This window comes from Cygnus atratus, chromosome Z (assembly GCF_013377495.2).
Source record: "Cygnus atratus isolate AKBS03 ecotype Queensland, Australia chromosome Z, CAtr_DNAZoo_HiC_assembly, whole genome shotgun sequence".
Taxonomy (NCBI): Eukaryota; Metazoa; Chordata; class Aves; order Anseriformes; family Anatidae; genus Cygnus; species Cygnus atratus.
Window position 1 is genome coordinate 14,873,079 of NC_066396.1, and position 24,673 is coordinate 14,897,751.

Below are 24,673 nucleotides of genomic sequence, written 5' to 3' on the forward strand. Positions count from 1 at the left end.
TTCTAATAAAAAACTAGCCAAGGAAGACTCCCAGGTGGATCTAGCCCACAAATCTCAAATACACTTCAAATAGTCTCAGCAACATGCCTATGTTGCACTCCAGATAAAGGTAGTTTGCAGTTCTCAGACCTTTATTTCCTTGGAGTCTCAAATAAAATACATTCTACAGCATCACAGGGAATATGAGTTTATGAAGTTTCCAAGCTTCACACACCAACAAGCCCTACACAGCCCAATGAAGCAGGTAACAGAAATTTGCATTATTATTCAGACAAAAAGGCAGACTTGGGATGTCACACTGCTCTGGCAAAAGACGTAAGATGGCTTTTCATTCCTTTTGAGTAAACAGTGCTAATTACACTCTCCCCTCTGCCTTTGTAAAGACATTTATATGTATCAAAGAAAAGCACAAGTATATGTATAAAGGACTGGCTGCCCTTACTGTGAACACTGGAAACTGCTAGTGAGCAGCATCAGTTAGCTTGATGGCTTTGTCCTATGTCACTTAAAGAGAAGTTTTTCTCCGTTCTTGCTGCCCAAGGATTCTCCGGGACCTGAGGTGGATATTCCTAGGAGATCACACCAAGACCAGAAGTCACTGGATATGAAAGGTTAACGTGTATATTTGGGTTTTGTAGTATAAAAATATGCTGGCCAAAGAGGAGCTAACATGATGACATACCTGACCTTCCTCCTCCTAGAATATGGGGATTGGAAGGATGGGGTCTTCATCATCCCTGAAGACCACAGACTGAGAAAGAAAACCATGTAATAAAAATACTCAGGCAAGGCCCCTCCTCAAGCAGAAACTAAGAGTTTCTTGAAACTTGCTGTTGCTGCAAAAAAACATACTTCTCTTCGTCCTACTATTTTGGTTAGTCCTGCTGCAGTCCCAAGGTTTCTGACATACAGATATTCGTCTGAAGAGTGCTTTATATGAGTACACTAGTCAGCTTCTGGGGATACATGAGCAGTCTCTCTCTAGGCATTCAGCAAGTCACAGCGTTGCACAGCTATGCGTGAAACCTGATAATGTACAGATCCGTTCCAGAGCTAGAAAATTTCCTGGCAAGAGGCTGGAAGTGGGAAAGATAAATAATTTCTTCCATCTCTATCCACTTAAAAGAGGATTCATCTAGTCTCTTTTTACTTTGTAACTTTAGCTTTACAGTCCTCAAGAGGACCTGCTCCAAGTTACACAGCTTGTGTCTCCTGCTAGGTTCACACTTCCTGAGGAAGTCCAGGTAGGCTCCCAAGCTGAGAGGTATGGACCGAACACTATCTGTTTGTCAGTAATACAGCCTTAAAGTTGCATGCTCAGGGGCTACCCTAACTACAGCATGAAACTTGACCAACATGAAAAAAGCCTGAAGAAACCATCCAAGTTCTTAATGATGCACATTCACAGCCCCACAAAAATCATCACAAAGTGCAATCCTGGCAGCATCAGAACATGATCCTTTGTAGACTTTGTGCAGAAAATGAGTGGATGGCCTTTGCCAGAAAACACCTAAGTGCATGCGATCAAGGATAAAATAAATGTGGGCAATCACTCATCTAGCAGCACTTGATGTCTTGCATTGTCCAGTCATCTAGCTGTGAGAGCATGTCCCACAGTAATCCCTTACGCATTAGGTTGAAAGATTAGTGAGGAGCCAGCTAAGCCAATATACTGTTTCTGCTTCTTTTCTGTCCTGCACTACCAAGAGAGTACATGGAGAATGAGAGGAAGATGAGGGGTGTGAATCAACTAACAGAGAGAGGGAAACTTTTTAACTTTCTTATTTCTTTCCTTTCTCCTAGGACATTTTTCCACCTATCCTAATGAGAACTGGTTAATGGAAGGCAGAAAAGAGAGGTAGAAACTATCTTAGGGAAGATAACTGAGAAGAGAGGAGGAAGAGAGAAGTATTGGAGCTCCAGTGTGTTAAGGTACTCCCAGTCAGAGGGAAGAGGTAGGACAGAAAGCAGGGCAGGTCACAGCTTCCAGAACCCACAGCATCTCTCTCACCACCTTTTTAGCCCATGGCATGAAGGAAACAATGCACTGAACCTCCCTCAGCTCAGCAGACTGAGACTGCCCCTTTCACTCCGAGGGGAAAAAGATGAAAGAAAAAGGAGTCCATGGTTGCTGAAATCATGGAGCCCTGCCTGCAAGCTATCAGCATGACTGAGCTTTAAATTCCCTCTGCTCACTCTCCACACTGCTCGCACTGCACTCTTCTCCCTCCACTAGTAAAGCCTTCTTAGGGAAACTCCATCCTCTCTACTCCAGTAACTCCATCTCAGCTTCAGCCTCACAGCAAAATAACAGTATTGTTCCTCTGCCATCCTCCTCCTCCATAAAAAAAGATGCACCACTGCTTGTACGAATGACTAGTGCAGATACATGCCAAGTCCATCAAAATGCTGTGAAGGCAGACAATTTTTGAGAAAGACAAGTACTGCACATTGGAAACTTATGTCAGCAGCAAGGACTCCTCTCCATCTTTCTTTCTGCTATGAAGTGGCATATCATGTTTTTAATACAACAAATAAAACAACAAACTCCATTCAGAGCTTTTAAAATTTACCCTATTTTTCCTTTGCAGTGAAGTTAAATAGTATAGACTTAATCCATTAAATATGTGAATTACATCATGCATGCATCATACTTCCAGTCTCCTGGCTGATAGCTAAGTTTAACTTTTATTGACACTTTTCTAAAATGAAGCTGACACAATTCTTCAAACATGCTGAGTTCTTTACCTACTTGGTCCTCCTCATTTGTAATTGCAACCTGCAAGTCATCTTCTGAGCCGATTTCTCAATAGTTCCATGTAGTGCAAAGTTTAGTGCAACTTGCCCTGCCAAAATCCTAAATAACCTCCACACTAAAATTAGCAAAATGACCTGGTCAGATCTTGAGGGATTTGCAGTTCAAAGAGGGTCAACAATCTAACAGTTGTAATAAAGCATCCAATTAGATTCTTACAAAAAAAAAAAAAAAAAAGAGATCAGAGGAAAAAAGAAGTAAATTGCCCAAAATATTCATCTTAACACTAAAAATATATTACAGACCTTTCCCCATTACTTTGGCAACTTGCCATATGTAAGAAAGATAAGAGTCATTGGTGACCTTGTATTTCACTTGAGAAAGAATGTTTGAGGTGTTTAAAGAATTTCTTATGTATGCAGAAATTACATCACAATGTAAGATCTTCTGAGCATTATCTTGATTGTATCTTTGTGACATACAAGCTTCCTTCACGCTCTCCCATAAACTTCTTCAGTTACATTTTTCACTCTGAATCAAGTGATTGTCACTTTTATGATTGTTAGAAGCATTCGACACCTTATTGATATGCTACATGGAAAAATTTCTCAACTTGCTGTGAATTTGGGATGCGACTTCTACCAGAACACTTCTTTTTTTTAACATAAAAGGAAAGAAACATATACATTAATATATAAGGAAGGAATTAGGGCATGGGAATTACATACACAAGAACAAACAAGAAGTTTATGTCAAAGATGGCAGACTTAGCTCAAAGTAATTATTGACATACAAGATAAATTTTATCTATGTTGAAGTTTATTAAACCTGTCTTAAAAACAAAATATTTAATTGTTAAAACTAGAAAAATACCATTCATGCTTTTGAGTGAATATAGAGTGCACAGTCATACAATAAGTTTCCCATCTAAACTGTGCATCACAAGATTGCCATTGAATAGTTCCTTATCTGGCGACTCTCTACCTGCAGGTAGTCCATTATGAAAACCACACATTAGACTCAGCTGAACTAGTAACTTAGTGCACACAGGCACAATGACCAAACATTTGCCACAAGGATATTTTCTCCTTAGTAGTGTATAATATTGTAACATAAAAATAACTTCTCCAAAATGAGCACAGAAACCAAAGGTTCAAAAAGCTGCTAATGCCTTCTTAGCAGATAGCTTGAACCTCTGATAATCTGACAGCATGTGGTCCACCTCCTTTAAAATGTTCACTCAGATGATTAGTAATTCAGATATATTAGCTGTGACTTTTCTATTTTTACTGTAAGTGAAGCCCTACTGTTCAATACTATTGCATTCAGAAAGAATGCATATTTAAATCCCACAAGCAGACAAAACCCAGAGGGAAGCAGATCATTTATAACAGTCAGACCAAATGTGCAGCTAGTACAAGTAACTAACAGACTTCATTTTTACCTAGCACAAAGTCAGTCTATTGAGATGGTGGAGACAGAATAAAGGTATTCATCTCAGAATGTACTTACACCCAAAATTAGTTAACCATTTCATGAAGCATAATTAATGAAAAATAACAATTTGGAGCCAATTCCGTAAACTTTCATTTTAAATATTTGGCTTTGTTAACTGTTAATGACAAGATTAGTTTTGTTGCAACACATATCCTGAAACAATAGGCCTGTAAGCCTGCAAAAACGGAAGCCTTGGCATAAGTTGACCTGAAATGTCCAAGTCTACTATAACCTGAAGTCAGTATGCAACAGGTACTATGAAGTCATAGGGCAGATGACAAAACAGCCATGTGCAAGAAGGTACTGTATGTCAATCACAGCTATGTTGGGAATTTACTGAATCAAGATTTAAAATAAGGGTGCGCTGATGTATATGTAGCTAACCAATTTAAACAACAATGCAGCAAAGACAAAATAAAATGGATTCTAGAAGGTTACTGAAATAGAATCTTCTAAATTTAACGGGCATGTAATCATACATTGTAAAGGAAATACTTAAAATATGAACAACATTGGCAAAACAAGTTATAAGGGAAGGTGTGAGAGTATGCATTTTAAAAGCACACCTACCCACTATAGTACCTTTAAGTATCTCCCACGGTTCACAAGCCCCAGTTTCCCCTGCAGCACGTTGTGTAAATAGCAGAGATATGGGATATTTGTATTGCTTCCCTTTCAAACACTTTGCTTTGTTTGGCTTGGCAAAAGAGTAACTACTCTTAAATATGCCATTTCACTGGCTAGTGCATAGCTTACGCACTACAGAAGCGCACAGCAACCAGCAGTGTGTTGAGCAGGATCATGTTTCTAACTAAGGTGCCCATGAGCGCCTCATACAGGACTGTACATCCCCTCCCTGGCAAGGCTTTCACAGGTCAAAACAAGGACTTTACCTGCCAGCAGCCATATGAATCGAAGAAGGGCTTGCAGGAGGAATCTCCTCCTTGCTGCACTGTAGCACAACACAATAAGGTGTGAACTTGTGACCACATACTCCTCTGAAGTTGTTTCCCTGCAGTGCCAAGCATTTCTAAACTTGGCTGAACTTTCTCTCCAGCTAAAAGAAAGGAGTTGTTAAGGGTGCAACAGGACTTCCTCCTGCTCTCTCCTAGATGCAAGCGAAGCACTGTCTCCCTTGCTGCTCTTTAAGTCACAAACAGATCTCTCTGTAAGAACGTTTTGTGGTTCACACATATTGAAAGACATGTGACTTAATCCGTGTTGCTGCACTGTTCTCTCGAAGAGGCTGCCTGTCTGCATACTTGGCTCCTTCTGTGCTCCGATTACAAGTTGCCTACTAACCCCACTGCCAGATGAAAAAAAGCCTAACCACAGCCAATTACCTCCTGTGTGCTGCAAGAGCTGGAGAATAGAAAGCAGCTGCAGTCAGGAAGATGAAACACAGCAGGGTATCAGCTGCAGCATAACACTCAGCACCAAAGCAAAATACTGAATCCTGAGGCATCTTGGGAAGTGGCAAATTAGTCATCTCACAAAGTACTTGACACCCCAAGATTAAAGGAACAACTCACCCTTTGAATACTACTGCTGCAGGGCATATGAATTTCAGTTTTCAAATCTATTTATTAGTGTTGCGATACTTGGTAGTATCACTATGCTTTTTGCTATGGTATTCTAAGATGCTTAAACGGTTTTACTCACTGTGCTGAGAATTTTGACTTCATTAATGACAATATCTGTGATTTGATTCTGATGTCAAACCCTATCAAATTATAGCAGGCTAAATTCCATATAATAGTTAATAAATAAAAACAAAAGATGAGGCCATATTCTTAAATTAATTTCAAAATAGACAATACTGTTTAATATGAGATTAAAACCAGGGTTTTTTTGTTTGTTTGTTTGTTTGTTTTTACAAACTAGCTTTCATGAAAAACCCTGATGTTCTTGGGCATTTTCAAATCATCATATATGATACCACCTACAAGGAAAGCCTGAGCACAATTGCTGCTCCAACACCCCCTCAAAGGTAACAGCCATTAGCAGGTATACAAAAGGAAATCAGGATGCAGGTCTGAAATGCCTTTAAAATCTGTAGAGGTGGAAGCCTGCACTGGAGACAGACTCAAATACCAACACTTTTGAGTATGCCTAAAGGGAAGCACAGATCATCATACTGTTCTGTGAGGTTCTTATCAAACTTCCATGAACATTCATGGAAAACCAAACATTTGACACTAATCTCTCCAGCCTCAAAGACCAAAGAATTTTCAGGGCAACTCTTTCAAGGAAAATTAATTCCAACCTATCACAGAATTAGAGAATCACAGAATGGTTTGAGTTGGAAGGGACCTTAAAGAACACCCAGTTCCAACCCTGCCCAGGGTAAGGACACCTTCCACTAGAGCAGGTTGCCCAAAGCCCCATCCAACCTGGCTTATAATACCACCAACAATCTTGGTCATATACTAGATACTCTGTATTATAGAATAAAAAAGAAAGTGTCTGCTTCTCAGTTCCATTCCACAATGCTTCTCTCTTCACACTTAAACCTTCACAGGTCTCCTAGAAGCGTCTGTGCACTCACTCTATTGATGCATATGCATGTCATTCAGAAATAAGGGTATAAGGAAAGTGATTGAGCTCTTCTACATGATTGATCTTTCATAACAATTTTCATCTCTTTGTCTCCTTTTTAGCATCCAACAAAAATTGTTTTCAACAGGATACTGAGGGGTTTGAGTGTGCCTCTCTCTGTGCTAATACAAATTATATTCATTACTATGCATGCACAATGGCAAGCGTGAGGAACTGGAAAAAAAATAAGATTAACATATTGTGAACTTCAGCTGCCTGGATTATATCTATAGGAACAAAGTTTCTTCTAAAAACAATAAAAAATAAAAAAGAAGAGAACCATAACTGTACTTTATTAAAAGTAAACAAAAATAAAACTGGTGGCTTATTTCTAAGGTGTCCAAAGAACTCGAACAGGAGAGAACAGAAGTGAGAACCTTAACAGAACTAAGCATAAATGTCTCATATCTGTATCTAGCAGAACTCAATCAGTAGCTGTGTGACCTATCAAACATCAGAAGTTTTTTGATGCAACAGGAGGGCCATATACTTTGCCAATTTAGTTGGAAGTGCAAACCCAAATTCTTCAGAATTATCATAATGATTGCTCAAAAGAATATTCCAAAATTTGTTAGCTTATATATCTGAGATAAAACTACTGCCTGATTTTGCTCAAATACAGTTTTTCCCTTATGATATCAAGCTTTTAAAGAATAACATTTTCTGAAACGCTTCTCCCTATTACCACTGCTAATTTCAGTCTACAAGTTGGTATTACCTTATTATCCAGGAAACAATGCTGGTTAGGGTAGATAAGTACTTTCTCTTGTTAATGTTTAGATCTGCATTTGAAAAGGTAGTGCAAAAGACCACATAGAGATTTCTGGTGTTCCCTTGTTCTATTACCAAGAAACTGTGTTCGAAATATTTTATGTGAGAAGGGACAATGATTTGTAAAACACATTTTTTTAATTCATTATTAAATGCTATAATTGCTTCCGTATCTGTATTTTTGAATGATATTCTGGTTTTAAATTATGTTAATTTCAGTCTAGTTAAAACAAAACAGATTGGGATACAAAACCGTGGACAAAGTATAGGAGAGATGTAATGACGCAGATGAAAAGAGCACAAAGCATTACTAGATAAATCAAACCTAATTCACTTCTTTAGCAAGGCTGGAGGAATTGAGGAAGCAGGGTTTGATGTCTACGTTCATTTCACACAAGGAACCAAGCTCTTCATACTCAAACAACCCTTCTGTTCACATAAACCCATCTCTCCCTTATTCTGGTGCAAGTACCTAGATGTACCTCTAGCAAACTTTTTTTTTTTTTTTAAGAGGGCTCATCCTAAACTCATGCCTTGTGAAACAAGAGTCTTTTCACAGCTAGACCTACTGGGGTTATAGGGTTATACACCCCAGGTGGTAAGGAAGCTGGTGTGTGAGCATGCTAGTGTGTGAGCGTTCTTACCCTTTTTTCTTTTCTGTAATGATGTGTAACTTCAGCAATTGGAAATTCCCATGTTACTACATTTTTTGTGAACTACTTAATTTTGAATGCTGCATTTGAGAGGAAATAATAAATGAGGATTTTTTATGGTTTTCAGTATTCTTTAAATCCACAATGAACCAAATTACAGAGATTATTTTGTTGCTGTAGGTGGTATTTAATATGATAAGTTACTGAACCAAATTTAGGGCTACCTGCATATGCTACTCATCCAACATGCTGCAAGGAGCAGAACATCCATCTTACTGACCAGGCCAATTTCAAATACACATCACTACATTCTGCATGTCAGTATTTTTATTTAATTTTGTTTCTATTCCATCAGTGCACTTTAACAAAAGTGGCTGTAGTTATTTCTCTACATGGAGACTGTAAAAAAATAACCATAATAAGAAGTTGGGAAATTGCATGTAAAAATTTTGTCAACCTCACATGAATTTCTTAATGGGCAAATATTTAACAAAAAATAATTCCAAGACCCACAAAAAAAGTCTCTCCATTGATCCATCATAAATATTCTCTACTGCTGTGGGGTTATTTTCTTATTCTCTCCTTTTTTTTTTTTTAAAGTAACAGAGCTGTAATAAAATTTTGTCAGAAAGCATCAGAATGTAATTAAAAACTCCCATCTAGAAATTTACAGACACACAAATGACTGATATTTTCAGTTACAATCAACCGGTTAAATATATGTAAATATACATAATTGCTATGTTCTACAGCAACAATTGCTCCCTGACAAATTGGGGTATATATATACACACATATATATGTATATATATACATATATGTATATATATGTACTCTCTGGGCTCATTCCAAAAATAAAACTGACACAACTATTTTTCATACTAATTTTTCTTTTTTATTTTTTCATATTAATTTTCAGACACCTTATGATGAAAAGTAGTATTTTTCACACATATCAGCCTTCTCATGTGAACGGAATTAAGCCACAAACATACATATACCTACCCTGCATTGTTACTGACAGCTGTAATTCCCTTTACTCCAGTCTTCAGCAAACCCCCAATGAGGTTTTCAGGAATCCCACACAATCCAAAACCTGTGTAAAATGAAAGAAAATTTGAAAATGTATTTGAAAAACAGTTTAATCAGAAGTGAGAACATGCACTGGTTAGTTAAGTCTTTTCTGAATAGAATGAGCACTTTATATGACTAAAGAAACCAACACTTCTGGGAAGAGTGGTATGCACTAGTACTGGAATCTACCAGTCACTGGAAGCTTCCCAGTTTGGATTAAAGCAATTTAGCAATATTAAAGCAATGAAGACATCAGATGTTTGCTCATACACAAATAGCCTTTGATGCAGGGCTCCAAGACCTTGGCTCTCCTGGTGTGTGCCCAAACCACTTACCATGCCCTTTCACACATTATTCCTCCTTCCCTTTCCACCCAACTAACCTTCAGTAACAATGAATAGCAGCAATGTCAAACAAGAGGAGCAAAGAGTTCTCTCATACAGCATAACCCATAATCAGGTGATAAGAATCTGGAAATCTTAAACTTCTGGGTAAGATCAGTAACTGGAAGCACAGTAACTCAGATCTCCACCCAGGCTGAGGCACCTCACACCCCTGTCTATTATGCAAGAACCTCATACCCCTAAAATGAAGTATGACAGCACATTTGAAGCACCAGTCTTAGGCTAATACTATGACTACTATCATTTTACTTGCAACCACTGAACCTCAGATTTTCTTTTGCTCCTATCAAACAACTACAACAAAAAAATAGATAGTAAGGCAAAATGATAAATAGGAAGAATTATCATTTCTTTGCCTTACTACAGATCTCTAGTGATGTTTCCCATGTTTTACAACATTACATTCACTACTCTTCTTCAGTACTAAAAATCAGTTATGGCATGTTAAATAAAGAGATTGCCTTTTCTTTCAGGAGGTTAAACAGCATGAAACTGTGAAAAACATCTAGAATATTTAAGAGCTCAAGTCATGTTGAAAGCCAATATGACACAATTTCTTGACTCTTCTGGAAATATTACACATAACCATTCAATATAACATAGGTAAGTTATTTTGACTTCCAACAATCAAACAGCTCAGGTGATTTGTTCAAGGTCACAGAGAGAGAGCCAGTGAGAAGGCAAGTACAGAGCACAGAATGCATAAAAATAATCACGCCGAAATGCCCTTCTTCACTGTCTGAAGTAATGATGTTAATCCAAAAGACCAAATTAACTTTCTGCATTCAAATTGACATAATTAAAGTCTAACACTTTATTAGTGGGGAAAAAAGCTAATGATTTTTTTCTGAGGATTTTTCCTTCAACTAAGAAACCAGGATATGCTTACTGATAAGGTCTGTCCCAAGCAGAGGTAGCAAGATAGGAAATGACTTGTTTAAAATACCTATACAAGAATAAGGATTCTCAAATTAGACAACATTAAAAGAACCACAATTATCTCATTAATAGAATACGAATTTTCATGCATAAAGAATTTAAATATTTACCACCAACAAGTATAGTTGCCCCATTGGGTATGTCTTTTACAGCTTCAACAGGATCAGTATAAAATTTGGTGTTGCGATGGCAGCTGGTAGAAAAATAGCATCCAGAAATCTGGAACAACATTAAAAGAGGTAAGTAAGTGAATAAAATGTATTATACATTATCTCTGTAATGATGACCATTCCTCTGGCTAACTAAAGAGGAAGATGTACGAAGAAGACACTGCTAAGACAAAGACTAAGCTTACGCGTTTGTGGAAGGAGGGATAGACGGCTGGGGGGAAAGATACATGGGTTAGGCTGTCTAGAACAAGGACTCTGCTGTCTCTCTATCCCCCAAATCATATCAGCCATATTTTGCTACATTCATACGTGTTATGAAGGCTTTAGGCCTCATATAAACTGCATCCATTACACTATATTCAAACAGATTTAAAATTTCTGAATTCCATCTTAAATTGTCGAGAAGTCGTGACTTACTGTAAACAGACCCACAAACGCAATTCCTCAACACGAATTTGAGCAACATGTAGACTGCTCCAACCCATACATTACTGCTTGTAGCTCCAAAGTATCCGGACACCAAGCATAATCAGTAGTCGCTGAAGCAGAGGGCCAACATCACCACAAACTCTGAGTGGACGCCAAGGAGCAATGTGAAGTACAGCACTGTGCTGGCAGTGTGGTAAGCAGGGATGCCCAGCTTCCTCCTGCATTCTTAGCACTATTTGCATTGTTGGAGAACAACCCACAATCAGGGAGACTGCCACAAACAATGAAATAGGGAGGACAAAAGGGAAATCAATAGGACTCCCACCCCAAAATCAAGACTTGATAGTGCAAAGCCATTCAACCATAACCATCATGAGTCCTCTGTTGCATTCTTAGATCACAGCTATCCTAAAATGTGTTTTTTTTTTTTCCCTTGAAGCATTTCCCAGTAATATTATCATGGATTAATACTCATGAAGTACTGTCAGTGCTCCAGCAGCAATTGACATGTAAGCCACTACACTATATTGACACAGTCTTGAAAAATTGAGCATATTTGGAGGTCAAAATACTAGCTACTGGTGTTGCCTCTTCTAATTTGATGTGGAAGAGAGAAATTGTAGACTGGAAAAGAAGAAGAAGAATGAGTAAATAAATAATAATCGAGCTAATGTATGCACAATGTAAAGAGAATGGCAGTATTCTTCCCTGTAGAGTTGTCTTAAGATCCAGTTACAACCAGTGCAGTAGTTTTGGCTCAGTTTCAAAACTACATAAACCGCCTCCTTTATAAAATTAAGGCTAGAAGGGTTTGCACCGAGTATTCAGAAAACCTTTTTGAATGGAGGCTTCTTTCCTTCCCAATGGAAACATCGATGCTCCTCTGCTTTGAGGGGCTCAGGAAAACATTATTAAGTGGGAACAGTACTGGTTGAAAATAAGACCCTTTTCCCCATGCTCAATAGCCCCATGGCTATTTCCCTCAGAAACACATTTTTGGAACTGCAGCACGACTGCAGAGTGTGTCCCTACACGGCAGGGCATGAAGCCGAAGCCCCAGGTGGTGGCCGTGGCTCTGGCAGCTCAGTGACACACGGTGGCTGCCCGCTGTCCCCTGCCAGGGGTGATCACACAACCAGGAAGGCGAGTAGCAAGTGGTGGGCTGAGATAAAGGGAGATTAACAGGGAAGAAAAAGGGGGGGAAAAAAAAAGAATACACAAAGCAAGTGATGCACAGCGCAATTGCTCAGCCCGTCCTTGAGCAATGGCAGACCCCTGCCAATTCTCCCCCATTTTATCATTCAGCACGGCACCACACGGTGTGGGACACCCCTTTGGCCAGCCTGGGCCAGCTGTCCTGGCCCTGTCCCCTCCCAGCTCCCGGTGCACCCCCAGCCCCTCTCTGACAGGGCAGCACGAGGGGCTGTAATGCCCTGGGCTCCGTGTGAGCACTGCTCTGCAACAGCTAACACATCGGTGTGCTATCAGCATTCCTCCTACCCTAGGTCCAAAGCACAGCACCATGCCTGCAAGGAATAAAATTAGCTACCCCAGCCCAAAGCAGGGCACATGGGAGCAGAGGGGCTAACAGAACGACAGAACGACCAGCTAAGGGGAAGGACGCCTTGCAGAAGGGCAAGCTGTAACCCGACAAAACAAAGGCAGAAGCGGCCAGGACCACCTGCCCACGGAGACACGCGGGGCACCCAACACGTGCGCCAGGAGGCAGCAGGTGAGCCGCTCCGCCGCCCAACGCCACCGCGGAACACCGAGAAGGGGCGAAGGAGGAGGCGGAGGGCAGAGAACCGACGGCCGGCGGCTACCAGGGGGAGGGGGGGGGGGGGGGGGGCAGACGGGAGCTGGCAGGGGCCGCACGGATCTCATCGGAGCGGCTGAGCCGCGGTCCGGGGCCGAACCCCGAATCCCCTCTCCCCGTCTCCCCCAAGGTCAGCGCCGCCCCGCCGCAAGCCGAGCGGACGGACGGACGGATGACACGGACGGACGGACGGACGGACGCCGTCCCGCCCCTCACCTCGGCGGCGGCGCCCCGTGTCCGCGCGGCGGGCAGGAGGATGCGGCGGGCGAGCGGCGGCAGGAGGAGTCTGTGCGCCGCCATCTTCTGGCTGCGCGGGTCGCGGGGAGGGAGCGGCCGGCAAGGGAGGAGGAGGAGAAGAAGAAGAGGAGGAAGATGAGGAGGAGGAGGAGGAGGAGGGGGCGGCTGGTGCTGCTGTCCGACGCTGGTTGAGCGAGGGCCGGCCGGGAGAGGCGCTGCCGTGGGCTCAGGCGTGCCGGGGGAGGGCGAGGGGCTCGGCCCCGACGCCCACTGACGTGGCCGCGCCCGAGGCGGGGCCCGGCGCCTGAGGGAAGGGGTAAGGAGGGTCACGCCCCGCGGCTCCGCAGCGTTGAGGGGCGGCTCGGCGGTGTAAGCGGGGTGTGGGCTGGGAGCGGGGCCCCCAGGGCTGGCCTGGCAGCCCGCGGTCCCCGCCGGGCAGTCGGATGCTATGTTTGTGTGGAAAATGTGACGACTGGAATAGACGCACGCTCGCTTAGGCAGTCACATGGTGTGGACCTCTTAGCGCCGGCACCTCTCGTTGCTGCGAGGAGGAGAATTCGAAGCATGCCTCCACCATTATTTACGCTTTCTAAAAATACCCCCAGGCGATCAGTTCATGCGCCGGCGATGTCCAGTGGAACAAAGATTCACAGAAAAATGCAAGCAGCAGCTCGGATGCAGGAGAGGAAAAATGCCCCCAGCACATGACGAGCAGTCATGCCCCTTGCCTGTCAGACTGCTCTTGTTCTCCTTTCCAGGCTCGCTCCAGCACAGCTGTCAGCCTTGTCCTCCTCAGCTATGGCAGTGAAAACACACAGCAAGGTAATTTACCACAAAGGAGGCAAATTTTTAAAGAGTGCTGCTAGTCTCGCTCTGAAGTGTGCACATCATCTGGCTCAGAGTGCTGGTCGAGCCTGGCACACATGGGCCTCTGGCGCCCACGAGCAGAGCACAGCCGTGTCACCTTGACGTGCCACACGCTGTAAGTGCCCCCTACACACTTTCAAGGACACCAGTAGTGACGGTTCCCATAACACAAACCTTGCAGACACCAGCGAAGTGTATGGTGGAGGTAATGTTCCTGCTGGGCTCCAGGTCACTAACATCCTCCCCTCTCCCCAAGCCACTGGATTTAGCTAGACAGCTAAGTGTGGGGCACTTCTAGGTGGGAAAAGCTGCCTTTTACAGGGGCTTGATGAACTTGCAGTAACAGTTGGGTCTGTATTTTCTCAGGGCTAAACATCTGCAGGCAAGTTTTACAGAACTGTATTTCTGAACCTCAGTTCTACCTAAATTTCATCTAGACGTGTAAATCCTTTACATCCTTTTTCCTTTCATGAAAATTTTTTCTGTAAGTATTGCAAAACTTGTTCATCTAAATGTTAGTTCAGTTCAGTATCCTTAAACCAGCAGTGTGCTGTCACAAACTTACCCAACTGTTCACTTCTGAGTACTTGTTAGATACAGAACTAGCATTTATTTCACGTGGGTTTTGGACTAGTGGGGATTCCAAGGGTGTTCTTATCTGCAGGCTGGAGGAAGGGGGCTAACTGCATGCAGTAGGTACAAGTGCATGAGTAATAATACCTCCTTGGAACATCTATTATGCAAAGCTGATAATCCTGCCTATACAAAGTAGTTATTGAACTAGGAAATTAGGGGGATATAACTTTTACTTATGAGGTGCTATAGATTTTATAAAACCAAATTATTCAAAAAGACTGTGCAAGGTCCACATGTTTTGGGGCATAAGCATCTTATTTTGGCAAGTTTCAAACACTGCTGAATGAGCAGATAAAATAATTTATTCTGGAGTAGTTTATAAATGATGTTAGATAAGCTACTTTGTATTAATTTCTTATATGATTTCGAGCTCTTCACACAAGGGACTATCACCAGGTAGTCAAAGTCTCCAAAATAATCAAAGATACTTGTAGTTTGTTTGATCTTATTTTGTTCAGTGAAGTAAACCAAGTACCAGTGGTAACATGCAAGTCAAACATTTTTCACATTTACATTTATAAATGAATAGTGGGAGAGTGTTGAGCACCTGGTGCCAAAAACAAGTCAGTAGGTATGTATTTTGGAGGTTAATCATCATGTATAACATTATACCACCAGCTTAATAATACTACTATCAAGTATATTAAGACAAAGTCAGCACTGCAGTACAGTGAAATACTTAATATTTCCCCAAGTCCAGCAAAAGTTATCAAAGTTAGCAAATAGGCAGACTTTTTTTTATCTGTTTCATCCATCTATACAGGGTGGAGAACCAGAGCTCTGAAATGAACAACTTATATACAAGTTTTGTAATGTTTGTCGTTCACCTAGATTTTACCTAATTAAAAGTTAGCAAATTACTTTCTTTCAGATCCATTGGAATTTCACAAAACCCCACAGTTACTGATGCATGAAAAATCACGCACTGCACCACGCAGAAAGGAATGCTCTTTAAATTATATGGCATCTAGAATACACACAGAACACCTGAACTTACTTCCAATGCATTAATAGGTCCCAATTCTGAAACAAGAGGTTGGTGTTTAAATACTTTTACTTGAAATACTGGGGTATTTTTTACATTAATCATTCAAGAGCACAAGAAACTCATCTTTGGATATAGTGAAATTAATCTAAATCCCTTCATATGGAATGGAAAGTCAAAGAAAATTTAAAGAAGATAATTTTATAACATCACTAGCTTCCTACAAGAGGGGAATATCACAGGGAAAAGCAAATAAAGGAAGAATAAAAAGAAGACACCTTTTGAGAATTACATGATAGAGACATAACAACATTGGATAATCATAAATAAATTTCATCTAAGAACATGAAAATAATTGCAAGCTCCTGTGCAAAACCATTCAAAACTTTAGGATACACTCATAGCATTTACAGGAGATGTATTTACCTAGAGGAAGACAAAAGTGCTGCCACCTGCCTGACCAATGATTACACTAGTAAGCAATGTGAACTTAAATATTCAACTTATTAATAAGAGGAGAGGAGAGGAGAGGAGAGGAGAGGAGAGGAGAGGAGAGGAGAGGAGAGGAGAGGAGAGGAGAGGAGAGGAGAGGAGAGGAGAGGAGAAGAGACTCGAGGAGAGGAGACTCGAGGAGATTCGAGGAGATTTTTTGTTTTTAGTTTTTCTTACCTAGGTGAGCCCTGATATTCTATTAAAACAAAAAACTGCATAAGCAGGTCTTATGAAAAATAATTTGAGGGGGATTTTTTGTTTGTTTGTTTCATGCTATTCCAGTTTCCATTATAGCACTCGTATTTTAGGCAGGATGCCCAACTTTCGTATAGCCAATACTGAACAAAAGAATTTCTATATCATGTCACAGAACCACAGAATATCCTGAGTTGGAAGGGACCCACAAGGATCAAGTCCAACTCCTGGCTCCATACAGGACTGCCCAAAAATTCAGCCCATGTGTCTGAGAGCATTGTCCAAATGCTTCTTGAACTCCAGGAGCTCAGTGCTGTGACCACTGCCCTGGGGAGCCTGTCCCAGTGCCTGACCACCCTCTGGGTGCAGAACCTTTCCCTAACACCCAGCCTGACCCTCCCCTGTCCCAGCTCCATGCCGTTCCCTCGGGCCCTTCCACCAGCACTCTATCATACGATTGCAAGCTAAGATGGATGGTTATGAAGAACTACTTGAAAGCCACTGAGCATTTTATACTTGGTCAAAGTTAGAGAACTGAAGTTATGACAGCAAGTTATTCATTTGCTGTCGTAACTTTACCACTACAGCACTGGTAGAAATAGCCACTGAAGTATTGCCAGTTAAATCAACAGTTAATGCATTACTGCAATATGATAGTCTTAACAATAAAGAACTTCAGTCCTTCTGACCACTGGAAATGCTACACCTCCATTCAACACTGGAGTACTTATAAGGTATAAGTAAAAATTGGGGTCATTTTTATGTTAAAAAAATCTATTACTCGACATGATCCTTGGCACTTCTATTCATGTTTTAATAATGTATATTTAGTAACTGTTATCAACACTGTCTTAATTAGTTAAGCATAATAACCTTCAACAGTGACTGATGGTATGTCTACTAGTTCAGGAAAGGGGATAAATGATTTATCATTCCTTTACAGAAGGAAAGAGAAAAAAAGAAAAGGTTCATTCAGCAGATATTTGCAGACATCCTCTGCAGAAGTGGCATATGTTTGTGTATCAATATTTATGGAGGCTGGTTTAAATTCTTATTCAGTAAATGCTATTAATCTCTCACTCTTCATTTTTGAGAAGAAGCTTTTTGCTGCAAGGGTGCAGTGGAACAAGAAAGTCATTTTTTTTCCCCTTTGACCAAGCAGAAAGAATGGGGTTATTTTACACTCCAATCCTAGTGTTGTTGAGGGTTAAAGGTAAACATAACATAAGGGGCTACAGAAACAAATTGGAAACAGGAATCCTGAGCAGCTGACACTCTGCGTGTCAGCACATGTTGTTAGCACTACTGTAACAGGCTTTTCCAGATTCTGCAACTCAACGTTACATTAATAAGCTGCACGGGTTATGCTCAAACAAACCTTACAAGCAAACAGAACGTATTTAAAACTCAGAGCCCAGGAAGACTTTATTAAACTACCAGTGATGAAATATTTTCCTTGTATTTGATAACGTAATTGATAGAAAGAAGTATAAAACATTAACATGAGAAGGGACCTGGGGTTGTTCAGCCTGGAAAAGAGAGGCTCCGGGGAGACCTTATAGTAGCCTTCCAGTACCTAAAGGGGGCCTACAAGAAAGCTGGGGAAGGGACTCTGTCGGGGAGTGCAGTGATAGGACAAGGGGGAATGGTTTTAAATAGAAAAAGGGTAGATTTAGATCAGATATAAGGAAGAAATTATTTCCTATGTGAGTGGTGAGGCACTGGCACAGGTTGCCCAGGGAAGCTGTGGATGCCCCGTCCCTGGCAGTGCTCAAGGCCAGGCTGGATGGGGCTTTGGGCAACCTGGTCTGGTGGGAGGTGTCCCTGCCCATGGCAGGGGGTTGGAACTGGATGGCCTTTAAGGTCCCTTCCAACCCAAGCCATTCTGTGATTCTAAGACAGAACCACATTTGCAGAAATTGTATGCAGTAAACAAATCACACACCCTGTAATTCAGTGCAGTTAGTCCTGCACCATGAGACTGCAGGACAGCCAGTGGAGCTGGAAATGAAGAAAAGCAACGTGCCTAGACTGCAAATTTCAAAGAGGAAACCAGAGTTACAGGTGAAACTTGGACTTTGCCATCCATTTCATGGGTGTGGTGCTTAAGTGTCAAGCACCAGTTCTTGGCTATAGGAGTCTGGCATGCAAATCCACACACAGAGTCCAAGCCCACATAATTATTTTATCATCCACTCTCTAGGGAGCCAGCTCCCTGCATGCTCTGACAGAACCAGGTGCCAATACATTTTCATCTGCATTGCTTTGCCTAATTCAGCTGCTGGAGGAACAACTCCCTGCGGCGCAGACCTTCCCTGTACAGTGGAGCAGTCCATCAATAGCTTGGTCAACATTCTCAATGGGAAGCATGATCTGAACATGCAAAAGGAAAATGTGACAGCTGTTTCTTGTTAGGTTTCATTTCTCAGTCTCGATCAAATGAACAGAAGAATTAGGAAGGCACCTAATCTTACACATGGGATAGATGGCAAAATCTGAAAATGTTGTTATATGTTCTTTATAAGGTGATTTAAAAAGAAGCCTTACCATTCACTCATCCAACTTTTAAAAAGCCTTTTAGAATTGTTTAGTCATAAAATTTGGGGATTTCCTTCAGCTCTCCCATTTTTGGCAAAATGTAACAGTCTGTTTTTAAATACAGTCCTACAAATACACACAAAAAGGGAGCTAAAAAAAAAGCTAAAAAAAAGCCTAAACAGCAGGTAAGTTCCCTGCATTTGCAAGCACACACCTATTTGTTGAGAAGCTCTCAGGCCTCTTGCTCTCAACTTCACTAGCTCCAAACAGCTCTTCAAAGGTCCAGACTTTTTTTTTTTCTTTTTTTTTTTTTCCCAGATGGCAGCCTGAAGCTATACTGCAATAGTTCACAGAGACTTCACTACTCTGCTTTTGGGGGTTTGTACAGTTTTTCATTCGAGACTGACATCAGTGCTATGAAACATCCCAGTTTAAAACCTGGAATGGATTGAGGACAGCGGAGACACCCTGTGGCATCCTGCTGAACTCTCAGACAGGCAGAGTGAGCAGTTTGTTGTTTATCTTCCTCCAGCAACAATGGCTGTCCTCATGTAAAACTGTAAGGCCTCAATTAGGTGCTACGTCTGTACCAAGCTTGGCACAGAGGTCTTTAAAGTAACCATGGTAACTAGATATACTGAACTGAAAATAACTGCTATGGGAACGGCAAAAAGTGCCTCAGATTCCCATAAGATGTTAATGGGCCTAATTCACTTGACTCTCAATTGTTCATCCAATAATAAGTATGGTGCTTTTTGTTTGTAGTGTATTTAAAGTGTTAATAACTTTAAGCAAGCACTTCCAGAATTTCATTCAATTGCAAGCTATCCACAACAGGAATCAGAAAACCTATCATGGGATAGCAATCTTATATTTCCTGTTTACCACACAGAATAAAACCTTGATCACTATTATCATGGCTCGCCACTCCAACAGTTGTGTGCCATAATGGAAGAGCTACCTGTGACAAGAACTGGTCTTCAAAATCCGTATGCTTGCATTTATTTCCTTATGTGTTTGAAAGATTGGGCATTTGGTTGAGCATAGGTTCAAGAGGTCATACCAGCAGTCGCACTTCCAGGTAAAAGACTTCCAGCACACCAGCCAGAACTGTGGATTGACACTTCACATCCTATTCCACACCCAATGCACTAGAAACATGGACTTCTTGCACTAGCAAGGAAGGTGCAGGCACATGCATGTGTGAGCACTCAGTGTAGCCCAGAAAAAGGGGTGGGGAGGCTTTGAACACAGATGAGCTTCCCAGTCATGTTCATCACACACAACTGCATGAGCACACCTACAAGGCAGCCTAAAAAGAGTGGACAGAAGGGGCAAGAAAGCAGAACAGCTGTTTAAACTCTTCTAAAAGAAATGCTTGCCAAAGTAAGGCATGACACCTCTGCCTTGTTTAAAAGTTTATCAAGTACATGTTCCTTCTTCCCCACCCCATTTCAGAATTCCTCCCCTCTAGCAGCCCATGAAGAACCAGAAAAGCTTTAATACTAAATGCTACAATGATTAATATAAAATCCCAATTAGATTTAATTTTCGTATGATCCACAGGAATTAACAGTATAAAGCCTCGTATTGTGGCACAAAACTTTACTACAAGACTGACATAGGTTCTCCAAGGGTAAGTTACACATAACAGTCTCAAAAGGAAGTTACAGGCTCTGTCTGGGGGAAAATCATCAAAATTGCCAGTTACGCTGCTTACAGCCACCCAGATAAGCTTGATACTTAGTCTATAGAATAAAAGAAAAAAAAAAGGCAACATTTAGTCAGATAAGCAAGCCAACCTCACACACCAAACCATTATGTGACTCTTAGATTAATACAATGAAGTGGTGGGACCATGCAAGTAGGGACATGAGTCTGGTCACTTGTTTTTTTGACCAAATGGCCTTATTTCTGTGTTAGCTAAAGGTCAACTGTGAAATAATACCCTGAACCACAAACACAGTAATCTGTTACAGTTGGAGGCTGGGGTGAAGTTTACTGTAAGCAAGTTCTCCTAGCCTGACACCTACAGGAACCCATAAATTAGATGTGCCAGGCATAATGATGAAGCTGTCCACAGTACGCACAGCTCTTTGATCATTAACCATATAATAGAAAAGCTGTTTAAAAAGCTACTTAAATTCTGCCTTCAGCTGCAAGAAACCATCCCTATTTGTCCAGCTCTAACATTCCCCTTTTCCTGGGAGATCATTGCAGAAGAGCAGTTCCAACTTCAAAGTTCAGCACGTGCCACTTCCTAACAACCAATAATCAAACTGCTAAATCATCTTATATTTTCTGAGCCTACTTAAACTTAAATGCAGGTCAGGTACCATGTTGTCCTACACGCGGGTGACCACACCATAAGAAAGCAGGTGTTTTTTATTTTGTCAGGGCACCACCCAAAATATGAACAGACTGGAAGCAGGTAGAACAAAGAACAGTCATGCAAGGTTAGACAAGAAAAATATGACACACCTACGGAGGCTATAAATAGTTGGCACTCACGTGCCTCTCCAGAATTAATTATTTTACATCCATTGAACAAAGTACAATTCCATTACAGATCACCCTTATGCCCAGTTTCACATTTGGCATCATCAATATGAATATCAATGCTCTGTCCTGAATATATTTCAGACTGAATATATAGCCTTATTTTAAGAGGACTGACTTAATTTGATAGTTCCTTAATCAATGACGTGACATTATCCATTATGACTTTGAACTCTGGAAATCATTTTCATAGAGTTTAATTCCACAGAAGTATGGAGGAAATCTTTGGTAACTATTTTCCACTCTTTTAGCACTGTTCTGATTAAATTCCAGTTTTGCACACCTTCCCTGGTACTTCTAACATCACTCTGTAAAACAGACCAAGAGCACGCACCTCCCTTTGTGAATCAGAGAGACATTTGAAAAGTGGTACTATAATATTGACCAGCTTTCTTATAGATATTGTTAGCCAAACAAACTCATGAAGCTCATGTGCTATAAATATGCTAATATAAATAAACCACGACTGACCTCAAGTAATATATTTTGAGCAAACTTGTATTATTCAGCCCCATAGCAGATAAGTGTGACTAAATATCATTAATACATATAAGTAAAAAGAGCAAGTATGTTGGACTATTTTTTATAGAATGCCTCTTAATTACTAGAAGCACAACTTACTAGAAGAGCATCCTTTGTAAGACAGATAAACCAGTCTAGTATCCACCTCACACATAAATCATGAATTTACACAACCAGTAAAATGGTATTTGTCCCTATTTTGGGTTGTTATGCTTTTGTATGTTATAAAGTTTGTAACCTTGTAACTGAAATAATAATTAAAAAAAAAAAACATAGGTGAGTCACTTCTCATTTCCTTGCTCATGAAAATTTGCCATTCCTACCTAACATTTTACAAGTATACACCAAGCTTCAGTAATTTACCAGATAAAATAAAAGCAAAAATTTATTCTTGAAATCATGGTAATTTACTGTCATTCTAAGATACCTACCAAATACTGTATTATAAACCTTTCCAGATTCTACAGGACTTGAAGCATGCTGCTACAAACTGAAATCAGCCAAACACGTCTGTATTAATATCCGCGTTGTATTTGCTGTTCATTTCAAAGCCAAATGTTGACCACAGACTTTAAAACTGCTAGGAATTCCTGGATAAGGGATAGTGTCTGGTAGTTCTTTTTCTCCTTCACATGAACAGTCCAAAAGCAAACCATAAGTAATCCAATGCTGTCTTCATCACCAGGTTTAGTAACTTTAGGTCAGAGAAGAAATTTAGTGAAAGGAAAGCCTCTTTCTTCCAGTGTTCTTTCTAGAGATCAGAACAGCACATAATCAAAATATACAGTTCACTTAATCCAAAAAGTTCCTTTCAGAATTAGTATGATTTCTTTATCACCCCACTTATATGCCATAGTTCAAGAAAATTTGCACAGTCTGCAAAACTGCAAAGTTCTTGAGACTGCTGGTAATGATAAAAGTATATCATTCATTGCTGCACAAAGCTTTTTTCCCTAGACAAGTCTGTACTTTTAATCAAAGCTAACATTTTCCTGCCTCCATGGTTTTCCAATTCCTCTCTTTAAATTCTAGTTTGGGTAACACTAAACATACAGAGGAAAAATGCGCTTGTGTCTAACTATTTTTTCTTTAACCTCCAGAAATAAGAAGACCACTAAAGCAAAGTATGTTATGTATATTCAAGACATTAGTTGTTCTAATGTGTTCGAAATTTTCAGGTATTTAGAGATTTCAGGCGAGCCCAGTTTCCCAGCCATGTTTATCATGATAGTTAGGAGTGCTGATGGAATACCACAGGACAAAAATAATTCCTTGCTGGTAACTAGGTTACAGACAGTCTGTTTCTCTAACAGCATACACATTTAAACACAAATCTCAGAAGGAGTGAAAAGTATGTGGTTTGGAAGGAAAGCAGCAGTAGAATCTACTGTAGCTAATAATAATAATAATAATAATAATATACGACATACTGAATTTAAAGAGACCCTAGTGTATATTCTGAAGCTACAAATTTGCAAAACAAAAATCATGGCTATATTTGTTCCTTATGTAATTCTACAGATACTGCACAAAACCAATGTTTAAACACGTGCTTCATGCATGTACATTTACACTGTGTATATGTATTTGTGCATACACACACATACTTATTTATATATAAAACCCAAATGACAGGACAGTTTCAGCAATGCCGTTTGCTTGGCTCCGAAGAATGAAACAGTAACAGCTCTCCCTCTTCTGTCAACCTGAACTGTTCACACACTGTGACGCTTCTCTGTTTACCTGTTGTGCTTCCATCAATTTAAGAGCAGAACCTGTTTTTAAATAGCCAACGCCTCATGTCCTCCCTTATTAGTAACAGTAGCTTTAAAAATGGAGACACTAAGCAGCAAATTATTACAAACCCCACATAAATATCTTTAACAGAGACTGTTTTACCATACTGCAACTATTCCCTAAAGTAGCTCTATAGAGTAAAATGTTTTTTCCTTCAAGAAAATTTATGCTAAGAGCCATCTTAGAAGAATGTTCTTCTTAAACATGGAAAATTTTCCAAAAAATATGGGATGCAACTTTCTTCGTGGGAAGCTTGGAGAAATTGGTTTTTAAGATTTCCCAGCCCTGAAAAGAATGGGGAGAGGTAGCAAACCCCAAACCATGACATTATCTTCCAAACATTTGTCAGGGCTTTTATCCCAACAGTTTCTAAGCAAAAACAAAACATCAGGCACATTGAGATCATTGCTCTCTCAAATAATCAGACATGTTCTTTTATCTGTCTTCTGAACAAAGAGCTCTGCAGGGTGTGAGGCCAAGATTAGCACAGTAGCTCTACAAGCTGCAACATACATCTTAGGAGTCTAGTGCCAGAGGGGATGCAGCTTGGAGAAGAGATGGATGCTGGAGCTGCTCTGAGGCCACCCCGGCCAGGAGCAAAGCAGATCCCAAGCAGAGGTTTGAGCTTGCCCACAGCAGCACAGTGGCACCATCCCAGCTGGGCTCCGCCCAGCCCTCTCTTCCCAGCTCCACGGGTGTTTGCCCAGAACTCCTGACACCCTGTTTGTTTGCAACCCAC

General features: G+C 40.7%; 1 protein-coding gene and 1 long non-coding RNA gene across 4 annotated transcripts in view; one reads left to right on the top strand and one right to left on the bottom strand.

Moving 5' to 3' along the window:
• The window catches only part of OXCT1 (3-oxoacid CoA-transferase 1), an 89,252-nt gene extending 75,668 nt beyond the window's left edge, over positions 1 to 13,584 (bottom strand). The window contains exons 1-3 of one of the 2 annotated variants that reach the window (XM_050716286.1): positions 13,323 to 13,584; positions 10,802 to 10,910; positions 9,280 to 9,370 (exon numbers count right to left, since the gene is read on the bottom strand). In XM_050716286.1, the coding sequence (XP_050572243.1) occupies positions 9,280 to 9,370; positions 10,802 to 10,910; positions 13,323 to 13,406 (284 nt within the window). In that variant the 5' untranslated portion in view covers positions 13,407 to 13,584. The remainder of the gene's footprint in view (positions 1 to 9,279; positions 9,371 to 10,801; positions 10,911 to 13,322) is intronic. The other variant, XM_050716287.1, reaches the window with a different exon arrangement.
• Positions 13,370 to 19,509, top strand: LOC118257778 (uncharacterized). 2 transcript variants are annotated; one of them, XR_004781697.2, is made up of 3 exons: positions 13,370 to 13,659; positions 13,949 to 14,165; positions 19,375 to 19,509. It is a non-coding gene; the product is annotated as an uncharacterized LOC118257778 (long non-coding RNA). The 2 variants fall into 2 exon arrangements; XR_004781698.2 differs by lacking the exon at positions 19,375 to 19,509 and adding an exon at positions 15,718 to 15,860.
• The last annotated feature ends 5,164 nt before the right edge of the window (positions 19,510 to 24,673 follow it).